Source organism: Balaenoptera ricei, chromosome 5, assembly GCF_028023285.1.
Source record: "Balaenoptera ricei isolate mBalRic1 chromosome 5, mBalRic1.hap2, whole genome shotgun sequence".
Classification (NCBI taxonomy): Eukaryota; Metazoa; Chordata; class Mammalia; order Artiodactyla; family Balaenopteridae; genus Balaenoptera; species Balaenoptera ricei.
In genome coordinates, this window is record NC_082643.1 from 124,330,657 (window position 1) to 124,344,639 (window position 13,983).

Below are 13,983 nucleotides of genomic sequence, written 5' to 3' on the forward strand. Positions count from 1 at the left end.
TCATCTATGGGCAAATTAGCAATTTTAAAATTTAAATTCTCTGAACTTTAGTTTTCTCATATATAGTAAGATGGAGCTAATACTACTGCTTCTAAATAGTAACTGAGATAATATATGTAAAACCCCTAGCACCTGTCCTAGGACACAGGTATTAAATAAATGCTAACTTATAGGGTCAAACGTATGGGGAAATCTGGATGATATAAGTGCTCCTTTGAATTTCTTTATAAGAAGAAAATTAGCAAATAATGAAGTTGCCAGATAGTTTTATTTAAGGCTTTAAGTATCTGAATAATTGGTTAAAAAGCAAATGTTCATCATTTTTAGAGTTGCACAAAAGGAAAGTAACAGGGAAAGTAATGGCTTGCTTGTCAAATTCATATGATGTGGGGCTGATTTCCTTAAATTAAAAAAAAAAAATCTAAGTCTTTGGACCCTGGGGCTCTAAAAATAGCACTTGGAATTAATAGTGTTCTCAGATTCATGGTTCAAGGAAGTCACTACATTTCCTTTGTTTCTTGATGCTACAGATTTAACAAGATATTGGTAGAAACGTGTAACTTCTCACATGGACTAGATATCAAGAGACCAGTTTGTGTACATAAACTAAACACTGAAAATGAATACATACAGATATTATGGAACTTATAACAAATACAAATTTGTTAACAACTTTCCAGAAGGAACAAAAAACAGAATTAATAAAGAGTGGTCTTTTGCATCATTCTCAAAAATTCTTCCTCATTTATTTCTCCATCCCCATCATGATCAGCTTCATCAAGCACTTCCTGTAAAATGAAATGTAAATAGGATATGTGAAATCTATTAAAAAGGAATAATGATATAAATGAACATTCAAATACATACTCAAAACCAAATTTTATTTTAAATGTATTTATTAATACAACTAAAGAATATAACTATAAATTATAATTGTATATAAGTTATATGTGAAATTATAATTATACAAATAAGTAAAATTTACCTGAAGTTCATCATCTGTCAAATTTTCCCCCAGTTCCTTAGCAACCCTCTTGATATTGTTTAGTGATATACTTCCTGTATTATCATCATCAAATAATTTGAAAGCCTTCAATATTTCTTCTTTTTCATCTTTTTCACTCTTAAAAACAGAAACAACTAAATGTCATTAGTCTTTCATTTATTTAGTTGATCAGTCTGGATGTATAGGTCTTTGAGGTCTAGAACAGCAATACAGCAGGTAGCTGAGCTCTATTTACTGCTCTGACTTTTAACAATTATTCCAATGCATTCACATCTGCCTTCAAGGTATTGAAACTCAGGGTTTATTTAAGTGGAAGAGCCACAGGGTGATAAAGAGAATCTATCTTGTATTAACCTCAGTAACTGAGATCCATTTCAAAAATGTAAGCTCCAAGAGAACAGGGAGGTTGTCTCATTCAATGCTCCCTAGGATAGTGCCTGACACAAATAGGCACTCAAATTGTTTGCTGATTTCAAGGCTTAAAAATGTTGGCCCCGTTCTCTCTATCCAGCCATATATCCTTATTATTTCCTAACAAAAAACCTCTTCTCCACACTGGACAGTCTTCATTACTACCCTGAAAACATCTTTAATCTTGTTATTCCTATCTATCTAAATCCTACCCATCTTTAAAGACCTAGTTCCAATTCTTCCTCTGATTGCTTCAGCCAAAAATTGTAGAAGGCTACTGCTTGTATTTCATTGAAAAACAAAATCACTACTATACATTTTTACACTCATTATGGCCAAAAAATCTTCAAAACTAATGGTGCCGATTCCTTCTTTGTCAATTTCAGCTATCATTTTTTAAATTTCTTCTTTCTTTGGTTCAAATCCTAAGGCCCGCATTGCAATCTGAAATAGAAAGCAAATAAATTATAATAAGCCACAATCTCATTCCTAGCTCTTAAACTACCTATTAATTACTAGATTCTCTCTTTTTCACTATGGACTAGGCTTAAACTTAGAAAGTCAGGTCAGCAGGCTTAGGTTCCAATCCTACCGTGCCATAGGACGTCACTGTCACACGATGGGCTTTGGCCTACTCATTGATAAAACAAGAATAAAATGCTTAACAAGATACTGTTTTGTTGATGCAGGCCAGGCATGTACACTGCAGGGGTAGGTGTCTGCACTGAAGAGATTTTATATCAAGCTTTCAGAAGGCTACTGTTAAAGAAAGATTTAAAGATTGCAACAAAACAATGATAGTTTTTCAAATGTTTTGGAATTAGAAGTAATTTCAGAACCTTCAATTCTTTCACATCTCTGGTTCCAGACCCATCAACATCGAATAAATCAAAGCCCTCTTTAATTTCTTGCTTTTGGGTTTCATTCAATTTCTGCTGCTCTTTTCTTCCATTGGCCTGAACTTGTGCGGCAGTTGGATGCCTGTAATAAATACACATGTGGGTAAAAGATAAACTGTGTAACTGGAAAAAGTACCAGAACCAGAAGAGTTAATGATGAACTAACTAAATATAATAAACATATTCAAGTATCCTATTCCTTACCATATAATGAACTTCAAGAATTTCCCCCTTTCCCTTTGCTAACATTTGTGCTTTTAGTTATTCATATCTTGCTGGAAAGCCTGGTTCTTTTTTACAGCTTACGTTTTTCCTTCAGATTAGTGACTTTTGATAGGGAAAAGAGGCAAAGAAGACATGCTAGAATAGTAGATGTTATGTCAGAAAACAATTGGCCTTACTTGGTATATCTTTTTTAAATTTTATTTTATTTTTGGCTGCATTGGATCTTCGTTGCTGCGTGCGGGCTTTCTTTAGTTGCAGTGAGCGGGGGCTACTCTTTGTTGTGGTGCGCGGGCTTCTCATTGCTGTGGCTTCTCTTGTTGCGGAGCATGGGCTCTAGGCACGCAGGCTCAGTAGTTGTGGCACGTGGGCTCAGTAGTTGTGGCTCACGGGCTCTAGAGCACAGGCTCAGTACTTGTGGCACACGGGCTTAGTTGCTCTGCGGCATGTGGGGTCTTCCCGAGCAGGGCTCGAACGTGTGTCCCCTGCATTGGCAGGCGGATTCTCAACCACTGCGCCACCAGGGAAGTCCCTTACTTGGTATATCTGAACAGCAGTGTTTAACACGTATTTACTTTCATCTCTGCCTGTATGTCTCATAATAAAATTTATTTTGTGAGACATGGTTGATTGGAACATCATTTCCTTTCCCACCTTCTCACATACTTTTCTATGTTGCAGAGACTGAGAAATGAAAAAATACATTTTCCAGGTGAAAAATTACTCCAGAGACCTGGAGAAGAATAAGTCTTGGACCAACTATCAGTATCTGGGGAAGATGGAGGTCATCTTCCTGCTATTTGCCATTTTCTGCAGGCAAGCAAGGTCCCAGAGTTACTCCTGGGATGCTTCTGCAGCCTCATTTCAGTATCTTGTCTCCAGCTCTGGGTTAAGCAGTGGTGGCAGAGACTCCACGTCCCGTGTATCTAGACGCCAGCTTCACATATCTTAAGACTGGTTGTGGCAGCAGCAGATTCTTGATCCCTGGACTGCAGATACACTCGTCTTCAACAGTTCCAGTGGCAGAGTTCGTAGCTCCTCCGGCCAGTTTTTTCAGAGTTCTGGATGTCTTTCCTAGAGGCCCAGGCCCTCCAACGGTTTTAAAGCATCTTATTCTCTGTATTCAATTCATTTCTGGCTAGAGAGCGGTTTCTGTCTCCAACACCGTTGGTAGTAGCGGTTACTGGGGTTGAGGAGGGGAAAAAATGAACTGGAGAACCGCTCTTCTGTCTCTAGAGTTATGGACAGTGCGCTTCTATTCGGCGACGAAGGGAGGGGTTACTAATGACACTCGAGGATCATGAAAGGAGGCGAAAAATACATTTCATAAACTAAATTCCTTCCTTGTGCCGGGGAGAAACTTCAGCCCCAGCCCAGCCCCAGTAAGTGGTTGCAGCTTCGCACTCACCATGTCCCCGCCCGGCGCCCTCAACTGGGACCTCCGGGCTTCACCCGCCCGCCGCGTAGCCCAACGGCACTCTTCACAGCCGCCAGCCGTTGCTAAGGCCGCTCTCGCCCACCTCTCTGCGGCCCCACCCACCCAGGCTTGCCCCTACTGATTGACAGTCATCCCACCCAATGGTCAGAAAAGAAGGTCCTTGAGGCCACGCCCCCTCTCTATTCTCTACCAATAGCGTAACGTTCTGCCCTTCCCTGGCTACCGTTAAGCGGAACTTTCCGTAGGGTTTCTTAGCAACCAGGACTATCCGTTAGCCCAGCTGGGCCCGCGGCGCGCTTGCGCAAAATGCGAACCGGAAGGGAAGGTTCTTCCCCCGGGCGTTTTGGCGTCCCAGTGGCCAGGCAGAACTTCGGGGAACTGGAGCCTCCCGTAGGGATGGAGAAAAGAGCGAGGTTCGTAGCGAGGTGCTTCTACCAACTGCTAAGTCTTTGACGGAGATGTGGGGAGATATTGTTTGCTTTTCTAACCTCTTGGGGCCGGGGGAAGGGATGAGACTCTAGAGCCTGGTGGGTCTGGTGAATTGGTCCAGCTTCGGTTTACCGGCCGGATTACCAGAGGCGGAGGGGACCGCCCTTACCTTGCGCCGCTAGGCATCCCTCAGCCTCCACAGTGCCTGGGGCTTGGCCTTTAGCGACTTCCCTCCTCCTTGGTTCACAGCGATTCTGGCCTGGTAGGCAGCAATTCTTTACAGGAGAGGTGTGGTGTGGGCACGGGGGCAGTGCGGGTCTTGGGATGCACATGAAGACTCCCTGCATAGGAAAGAGTTTTTACCATTGTTGTAGCGTTTATTTGCGGGGTTGGACTTTGGACCCACCCATAATCACCATCAGACTTTTCCACGCCCCCGACATTCTCACCCACAGCCGTTCAGTTGGTTGAATCCCAAGATTTGGCCTGTTTTCCAAATATATCCAGCATAGATCCGCACTGAGTCCGACATAGGTAGCCTGAAAATCCACTTGACTCAGGAACTGTGGAGATTCAGATGCCCATATAACTGCTGTAAACCAAAGCAAATTCTTGGCCAAAGGGCCAGACTTGCTGGTTCTGCCCAGTTCTGAATCTGGTCCGGGACCAGCTAAAGGGTGAGGGGGAAGGACTGAGGTGGTAGGAATGAAGAGGTGATAGTCTCTTAAAACTTCTTACGTTTAATCACTTACACATCAGGACTCTTTTTTATGCCTCCTGCAGTGCCTTCTCTAGAGTAAGTACTTTATTTTCTAAAAATCATCCTGGATTCTCCAACAGTGGATTCAGGAAGAACATTAAGTTTTGCCTAGGTTTTTCCCTTTATCCCACTTATCTCCTTGAAGGTAAGGAAAGAAAAATGTGCAAAGTACATTCTTGAAGTAGTCTCCCAAATCACTTTTCCTACTTTAGTTAGTTGAAACATGGCACATTTTCCAAAACCATCATCCTTTCTTGCTCACATTCTATACCAGGCAGACACCCAAGCATTGTAATAATTGATCTAAAAAAAAACACAAAAAACAAAACCTCAGGATTCTGGAAAATAGGTAAAGTTATTCTAATATCAGAAGTGATTTTTCTGTGAAAAGTTACCCCAGTGAAAATTAAAATGATGCAAATTCAAGATAGTTCGTGAATTAAGTAAAATATTCAGTCACTTAATTATAGTATATTGATTTTTCAGGCCATTAATCTCACTGAGAAAGTTGCTCTTGATTAGTTTTAGAAATATATATTTCTTCTTTACTACTAATATTAAAGGGATTTCTGAGACCAGAAATGAATAATGACCAAATATGTAGAAACAATTCTAATTTTTAGGCTCTCCTGGATCAAGTTTGATCTTATGGCAACTAAAAGGCTGCATAGTGTGTTCACCTGCTTTTACATCATTCTGTGATTTAGGCTTTTATACTTGGGACATTAACTTTTAGTGAAAATGATTTTTCAATTATAGGCTTAGATTGCAGTTTCTAGGTCTTAGGTAGGAAGTACTCAGTCTTGAAAAATAGCTGTTACTAATCTAATTTTACTATAGAACATTAATAATATTAATCTAGAAAAATGTTAAACCTATTATCACTCTTAAATCTACTAAATTTATTTAATGCTTTCTACATATCATGTACTATGCCATGTATTGGGTGAGTTTGAAAGGAACTGAGTGTAGAGTATAAAGATGAATGAAAGCAAGGAACCCACAGAGTAGTGGGGGAGATAGGCACAGACATAAATACAGTATTTTTAATTCAGGGTGCTAAGTGCTTTAGTAGATGTGTGTAGACAGTACTTTGGCAGTCCAGGAAGGAGGTGCTACTTCTTGAGGCATTGGAGGAGGCTGTATCAAAAATGTGGCATTTGGGTCATGAAAGATATATAGCATTTGCCAAGGTGAAGAAAGCGTAGGGTATTCAAATCAGAGTATAGTATGTGCAGAAATGAAAGTAAATGTATGTTGTAGTGTGACTAGATCATGGGGTTTATAAGGAAAGGTGGAAGATGAGCCTTATAAATTAGATTGAAGTCAGATTATGGGACACCTTTACCTAGGTAAAGACTTTATTTTCTAAGATAAATAGTTGTTTTAGGCAATAGAGTGATCTGATTAGGTTTGTGCTTTTCAAAGATAGTTCTGACAACCATGTGAAGGAGGAACCATTTTGGAAGCAATTAAAGGGCCTCAACCAAGGCAGTGCCAAATAGCAATCATGTCGACTCCAGAGGTGGTAGAACCTTAAATTTATGGTGGAGGAATACTGACAATGGCATCTGTTTAGTCTTATTTCAGTTCTGTACTTAAATGTAAGATAATAAATGTGGTGAAAACCACATTGTCAAATATTTATTGAGTACTTGCAATGTGTCAGACAGTGTTATCAGTATATGGGATACGTCAGTGACTAAAACTGCCCTCCTGGGAATTACATTCCAACAGAGGGACATAGTCAATAAATAGTAAATAAATAAGTAGAGTATGTATTATTTTATAAGGTGATAATGTTATGGGAAAAGAGAAATTAGAGCAAATAAAGGGAATCCAGAATGTAAAGGGAGAAGAGGAGTTTGCAGTGTTAAATAGGATGCTCAGGATAGGCCTTGTTGAACGGGGGAGATTTGCATAATTATATAAAGCTGTGACACAATAGATTTCTTGGGGAAGAGCATCCCAGAAAGAGGGAAGAAGTAGAACAGAAACACAGGTAGGAAGCATGCCTTGCATGTTCCAGGAACAGAAAGGAGGCCAGAGCAGAGCGGTCAAGGGATAGAGTAGTAGGAGAGTTAGAGAGGTAAGAGGGAGGAGTACAGGTTATTAGGGCGTCGTAAGGACTTTGACTTTCACTCGAGTAAAATGGGAAGGCTTTGCAGATATTTGAGCCGAGGAGTGAAAACATTTCAGTTAATTTTTTAAAGGGATTCCTGTGACAGACAGAGGAGTAAAATCTTTACTTTCTAAGTTGGAGGTTTTTAAGCAGTGGAGTGATATGACTAGACTGTATTGGGAATGGACTGGAGACAGGCAAACCCTTCGTTTTGTAGCTAATCATACTTGTCAGAAAATATTAATTTTTTTTAAAATGCAGCTCCTGAAACACATTGCATATCTTAGTGTTTGAAGCCAAGTACCTTAGACAAGACTAGACGTGATTTTAGGAAAAGAAGGCTACTTCTGATGTCAAAAATCTCGGTCAAGTAGTCTGACTCTGCTCTTCTATGACACACTTAAAAAGTTAAAGGAACATTAAGGTGGCAAGTAAAGTTGTTAGGGATCCCAGTAATGAAACGGAGAGCTGTTTGTGGAAAACACTGGTGCTGACGTATAGCAGACAAGAATCAGATCGTGTCAGTTCAGTGCCAAGAAAAGTTGCCAGAGGTATTTTTCATCTTTGCAATTATCTATTTCGCCATCCTCTTTACGGTCTTTACCTTTTTATACTGTCTCTTCTAAGAGGAATTCTTGTTTGAGTTTTTATTTTATGTTAATTATAGTGAATTGTAATCTCTTCAAAATAATCATTTAGGAACTCTTCTAAACTTGGGAATGCTAAGACTGTTTTTAAAAAAATTTACTGCTGAAACTTGGAATAGATTTTTCAAATGTTGAGACAGATCTCTTGAATATTAACTTTGCTAATCAGCTATATATGACTTTTTGCTTGTAGATTAGTTTTGTTTAATTTCATACCTTCTCTGGGAAACGTTTTTCACATAAATTAAATATAGACTAAGTTTGAAATAGCCCATGACTTATTCCTTTTGCTCTAAATTCTCTATGATTTTTCCGTTCATACAGTGATATGCTGTGATTTAAACATAGTATAGAAAGGAAAACATAAACAGAGACTCTGACACCTGAAGAAAATTGGGCATATACATGTTAAGGGTATAAACAAGGCTTGGGAAAAGGCCAAAAGGCTTGGAAGTGGGAATTGCAGTGGAAGAGAGTGTGAATTACTATCATGCTAGGTAGAGGGACAGCCAGAAAACAGTATTGTAATAATAACATAGGACTTTGGCATTAGACAAATGTGGGTTTTAGTTCCAACCTTTTACTTACTAGCCATGAGATTTTATATGTTACTTAATTATTCTTCATTTGATACATAATTAAAATAGGTTAATTATAGTATATTTATATATGTGTGTGTGTGTGTGTGTGTGTTAATTATGGTACAATAATAAGTTAATCATATTGTTGTTGTGAGAACTACATTGCATAATGCATGTAAACTGCTTCATACGTAGTAAGCTCCCAAAATGTGTTAGGAATGAAAAACAAAAGCAAAAGGACAGTCCTGTCTTTTTAAATTTGTCTTTTCAACAAATTATTCTGGAGCACCTGGATATCCAAGAAGGAAAAAACAACACCTACTCCACACCATTTACAAAAATCAGCTTAAGATGAATTATAAACATAAATGTTAAAGCTAAAACAAAAAGAACAAAGTCGGAGGACTCACACTTCCTGACTTGAAAATTTACTACAAAGCTAGAGTAAAGCAGTGTGGTCCTGGCTTAAGGATGCTCATATAGACCAATGAAATAGAATTAAGAGTCCAAAAGTAAACCCATACATGTGTTGCCAATTGATTTTTGACAGAGGTGTGCCAGGACCAATCAATGGGGAAAAGAATAGTCTCTTCAATGAATGGTGCTGGGACGATTTGATATCCAAATGCAAAAGAATCAAGTTGGAACCCTACCTCATACCATATACATAAATCAACTCAAAATGTATCAGTTAACTTAATATAGGATATGAAATGATGAAACTCTTTGAAGAAAAGATTGGGTTAAATCTTTATAACTTTGGATTTGGCAATGTGTTCTTAGATATGACACCGAAATAGACAAATTAGACTTCATTAAAATTAAAAACGTTTATGCATCAAAGTACATTATCAAAAAAGTGGAAAATACAACCTACAGAATCAGAGAAAATATTTGCAAATCATATTTTGATAAGGTGCTGGTCTCTAGAATATATAAAGAACTCTTACAATTCAACAACCAAAAGACAAACAACGCAATTTTTAAATGGGAAAGATATTTGAATAGATATTTCTCCAAAGAAGGTGTACAAATGGCCAAAAAGCACATGAAAAGATGCTGAACATCTTTTGAAAAACAACCACAATGAAATATCTTTCACATCCACTAGGATATCTATTATTATAAAACAAAAATGACACAAAAAAACAGAAGTGTTGGTGAGCGTACTGGGTTGCATAGTGTTCCCCCCCCCAAAATTCATGTCCACGCAGAATCTCAGAATGTGATTTTATTTGGAAATAACTTATTTGTAGATATAATTAGTTAAGATGAGGTCATACCAGATTAAGGCACTCCCTGAATCCAATGACTGGTGTCTTTTTAAGAGGCCATGTGAAAGGGAAGCAGAGATTGGAGTTATGCTGCCAAAGCCAAGGACCTCTGGGAACAACCAGAGGCTGGAAGAAGCAGGAAGGATTCTTCCCTAGACCCTTCAGAAGGAGCATGGCCCTGCAGATACCTTGATTCCAGACGTCTAGGCTCCAGAACCATGAGATAATAAATATGTATTGTTGTCAGCCACCCCATTTGTGGTAATTTGGTAAAGCAGCCCTAGGAAACTAATACAGCAAGGGTGTGGAGAAGTTTAAGTGCTTGTACACTGCTGGTAGGAAAGTAAAATAGTTCAGCTGCTACAGAAAAGTTTGGCAGTTCCACAGAAACTTAAACACAGAATTGTCAAATGACCACTCCTACGTATGTACCCCCAAAGAATTGAAAACAGGTCCTCAAACACTTGTAGACAAATGTTTTAGTATCACTGTTCACGATAATCCAAAAGTAGAAACAGGGGACTTCCATTGTGGCACAGTGGTTAAGAATCCACCTGCCAGTGCAGGGGACACGGGTTCGAGCCCTGGTCCGGGAAGATCCCACATGCTGAGGAGCAACTAAGCCCGTGTGCCACAACTACTGAGCCTGCGCTCTAGAGCCCGCAAGCCAGAACTACTGAAGCCCGCGCGCCTAGAGCCTGTGCTCCACCACAAGAGAAGCGACCGTAGTGAGAAGCCCGCACACCGCAACGAAGAGTAGCTCCCGATCTCAGCAACTAGAGAAAGCCCATGCACAGCAACGAAGACCGAACACTGCCATAAATAAATAAATAAATAAATAAATACATACATACATACATACATACATAAATAAATAAATAAATAAATAAATAAATAAAATGTAAAAATAACAAAAGTAGAAGCAATCCAAATGTCCATCAACAGATTAATGGATAAACAAAATGATAGCTACCTACATACATACATAAAAAGGAATGAAATACACATACTACAATGTGGATGAACCTCAAAAACATTATGCTAACTGAGGGGGGTGGGATGAATTGGGAGATTGGGATTGACATATATACACTATTGATACTATGTATAAAATAGATAACTAATGAGAACCTGCTGTACAGCACAGGGAACTCTATTTAGTGCTCTGTGGTGACCTAAATGGGAAGGCAGTCCAAACAAGAGGGGATTTAAGTACACGTATAGCTGATTCACTTTGCTGTACAGCAGAAACTAACACAACATTGTAAAGCAGCTGTACTCCAATAAAAATTTTTTTTAAAACATTATGCTAAGTGAAAGAAACCAGACAAAAAGGGTCCCATATTATATGATTCTATGAAATATCTAGAATAGGTAAATCCACAGAGACAAGAAAGCAGGTTGGTGGTTGCCAGGTGCTGGGCGGGGAGACATACAGGGAGGGACTGCTTAATGGCTACAGAGTTTTCTTTCGGGGTGATGGAAATATTTTGGAACTAGATAAAGGTAGTGGTTGTACAACACTGAATGTTCAAAGTGCCACTGAATTGTATACTCTAAAATGGTTAAGTTTATGTTATGTGAACTTTACCTCAATTTTAAAAAAAGACTAAAACCATAAAGCTTTTAGAAGAAATATGGAATGTCCTTTGTACTCAGGGGTAGATGAAATTTTTAAAAATAGAACCCAATAACCATTAAAAAAAAGACAGAAGGACTAACAAAATAGATTGCCAGGCAGTATTAAGGGCCACTTGCAGTGTGGAGTCATGAACTTAAAATGACACCAGTCAGCGTGGTTGTGTATGTTTTTCTGTTTATTTTCAGCTGCTGCAGGGTAAACATGGAGTAGACAGAGTTGGATTTCATCAAGATTAGTGGCTTTGCAAGGTGAGTAAGATGAACCAAAAGAGAGACAAGGACTTTGAGAGTCTATGTACAAGAGAGTGATTATAATCCACAAATGGGAATTTTAACTGGGTAAGTAGAGAATTGATAATATGGGGTGGAGGACAGCAAAAATATGGTAAAGATAAGAGAGCTGTAAGACAGGATGGGTCTCAGGATTGTTGGAGTCTAGAGTATAATTTGATGCTGTCTAGGGATATACCTGAGTATATCAAGAGTTTTATTTTTATTTTACAGAACTGAAAATTTCACAAAAGAGGTTTTGAAGCTGAGTTCAAACAATTTGTTATATGTTTTCTTAGGCTGTACTGGCTTTTCTCCTTAGTCCTTGAAAGCCTCTAGGAAGCTACTCTTGAGCAACAGGTTCTGTGGCTTCCTGCTGATCCTAAGGTGTATCTGGAACTGTGGAGCTCTTCAGAATCAAGGATGAATCTAGGTATTACAGGAACAAATTTACCAGTGCTGTGGCCAGCATTAGAGGAAAAGCAAAAACTCCGAGAGTTGTTTGCTTTTTGATATTTTGGATTTAAAAAGTTGTGGTAAACAATATGCTTGAGGGACTTCCCTGGTGTCCAGTGGCTAAGACTCTGCGCTCCCAGTGCAGGGGGCCCGGGTTCGATCCCTGGTCAGGGAACTAGATCCCGCCTGCTGCAATGAAGATCCCGCGTGCCGCAACTAAGACCTAACACAGCCAAATAAATAAATATATTTTTTAAAAATATTAAAATATGTATATATATATACTTGAAGAATTATAAAGTCTTAGAGTTGGAAGAGAAGTGTATGTTATCTACAGTTTTAGCTGTAGTGCTTTAAGAGCCCATACCTCACAAGACAGGTTATTTTATTGCGGACAGCTTTTCAATTAGAGGGTACTCGTTAAAAAGTTCTTTCTATTGGGCTAAGGTTTTTCTCTTATAACTTCTTCATATTAGTTTTAGATGTGAATTCTGAAATATTACCTGGAAAAAGTCTAATTGCTCTCGAACTTCCTTTTTTTTTAATTTATATTTACTTATTTATTTATTTTTGGCTGTGTTGCATCTTCGTTGCTGCATGTGGGCTTTCTCTAGTTACGGCGTGCGGGGGCTACTCCTCGTTGCGGTGCACGGGCTTCTCATTGCTGTGGCTTCTCTTGTTGCGGAGCACGGGCTGTAGGCGCGTGGGCTTCAGTATTTGTGGTGCACAGGCTTAGTTGTTCCGTGGCATGTGGGATCTTTCCAGACCAGGGCTCGAACCCGTGTCCCCTGCGTTGGCAGCCGGATTCTTAACCACTGTGCCACCAGGGAAGCCCTCGAACTTCCTTTTAAACAGTACTTTTCCCCCCTTTATATTCTAATCAATAGCCAAATCCATCCTTTACCTGCATCCCTCTTCCACATTTCTCATCTAGATAACCATGGCCTCTCTGCCTCCAGTCTGGCACTCATCCAATCAGTTCTCTACACTGTTATCAGAGTGGTAATATATCCAAAACACTAATAATAAATACTAATAATAATTTTAATATTACTTAATTTTACTTTTAATATTATTTAATATTATTTTGTTTTCTATTATAAATTTATTATTGTTATTGCAAGTACTCATAAAGCACTATGTGCCAGGCACTGTTCTAAGCACTGTACTCATTTACTCCTGGTAATAACCCTATGAGGTAGATTCTGTTATTATCCTCATTTTTCACATGTGAAAACAGGGCAAAGAAGTTAAGCCTTGCTGAAGGCTACACAGTTAGTAAGCAGTAGAGACAAGTTCAAACCCAGACTTCTAGATTCAGAGTACATGCTTTCAGACACTACATCAAGCTGTTTCTTCATCTCCCCCCCCTTAAGGCACTTCCATGTTTCCCGTTATAAGTAGGGTCAGGTTTGATGTGGTGCGTACTGCCCTTCATGATCCAGCCCCTTTCCTCTTCTAACACTTCATGTCCTACTATTCCCCACTACTTGCTTTATATTCCCGTGAAACTAAATTACTTGTACACTGTGTTTTTGTCACATATATGTGCATTTACTACTACCTCCTTCAACTTGCTAATTATTTTTTCAAATTATTCTTCAAGACTCATTTCGAACATTGTGTTCTTCTGGAAATATTGCCTGTTGCTTGCATGATCCACTTCCCCTGTTGGATGAAGTGTTCCTCCTCCACATACCCATACCCTTATCATTAATATCATTATAATGCTGTATCATTGCACTGACCATATTTAATGGAAACTACATATATCAGAAACTCCTCGAAGGCAGGGACTGTATCTTACTTTTCTTTTATAAGCATCTT

At 38.9% G+C, this 13,983-nt stretch overlaps 2 protein-coding genes across 7 annotated transcripts in view; one reads left to right on the forward strand and one right to left on the reverse strand.

Moving 5' to 3' along the window:
* Positions 1-262: 262 nt before the first annotated feature.
* Positions 263-2,565, reverse strand: LOC132366283 (centrin-4-like). Its single transcript, XM_059923853.1, is given in 6 exon segments — positions 263-788; positions 986-1,123; positions 1,718-1,861; positions 2,257-2,350; positions 2,352-2,398; positions 2,521-2,565. Coding segments are annotated over 6 exon segments (558 nt in total). The 3' UTR covers positions 263-698.
* Positions 2,566-4,300: 1,735 nt separating this feature from the next.
* BBS12 (Bardet-Biedl syndrome 12) overlaps positions 4,301-13,983 on the forward strand; it is an 87,597-nt gene continuing 77,914 nt past the window's right edge. For 5 of the 6 annotated variants that reach the window (XR_009503367.1, XR_009503365.1, XR_009503366.1 and 2 more), the window contains exons 1-2: positions 4,301-4,389; positions 11,617-11,679. The gene's annotated coding sequence lies outside the window, so the exon portion shown is untranslated. Of the gene's footprint in view, positions 4,390-11,616; positions 11,680-11,999; positions 12,134-13,983 lie in introns of all 6 variants that reach the window. The other variant, XM_059923540.1, reaches the window with a different exon arrangement.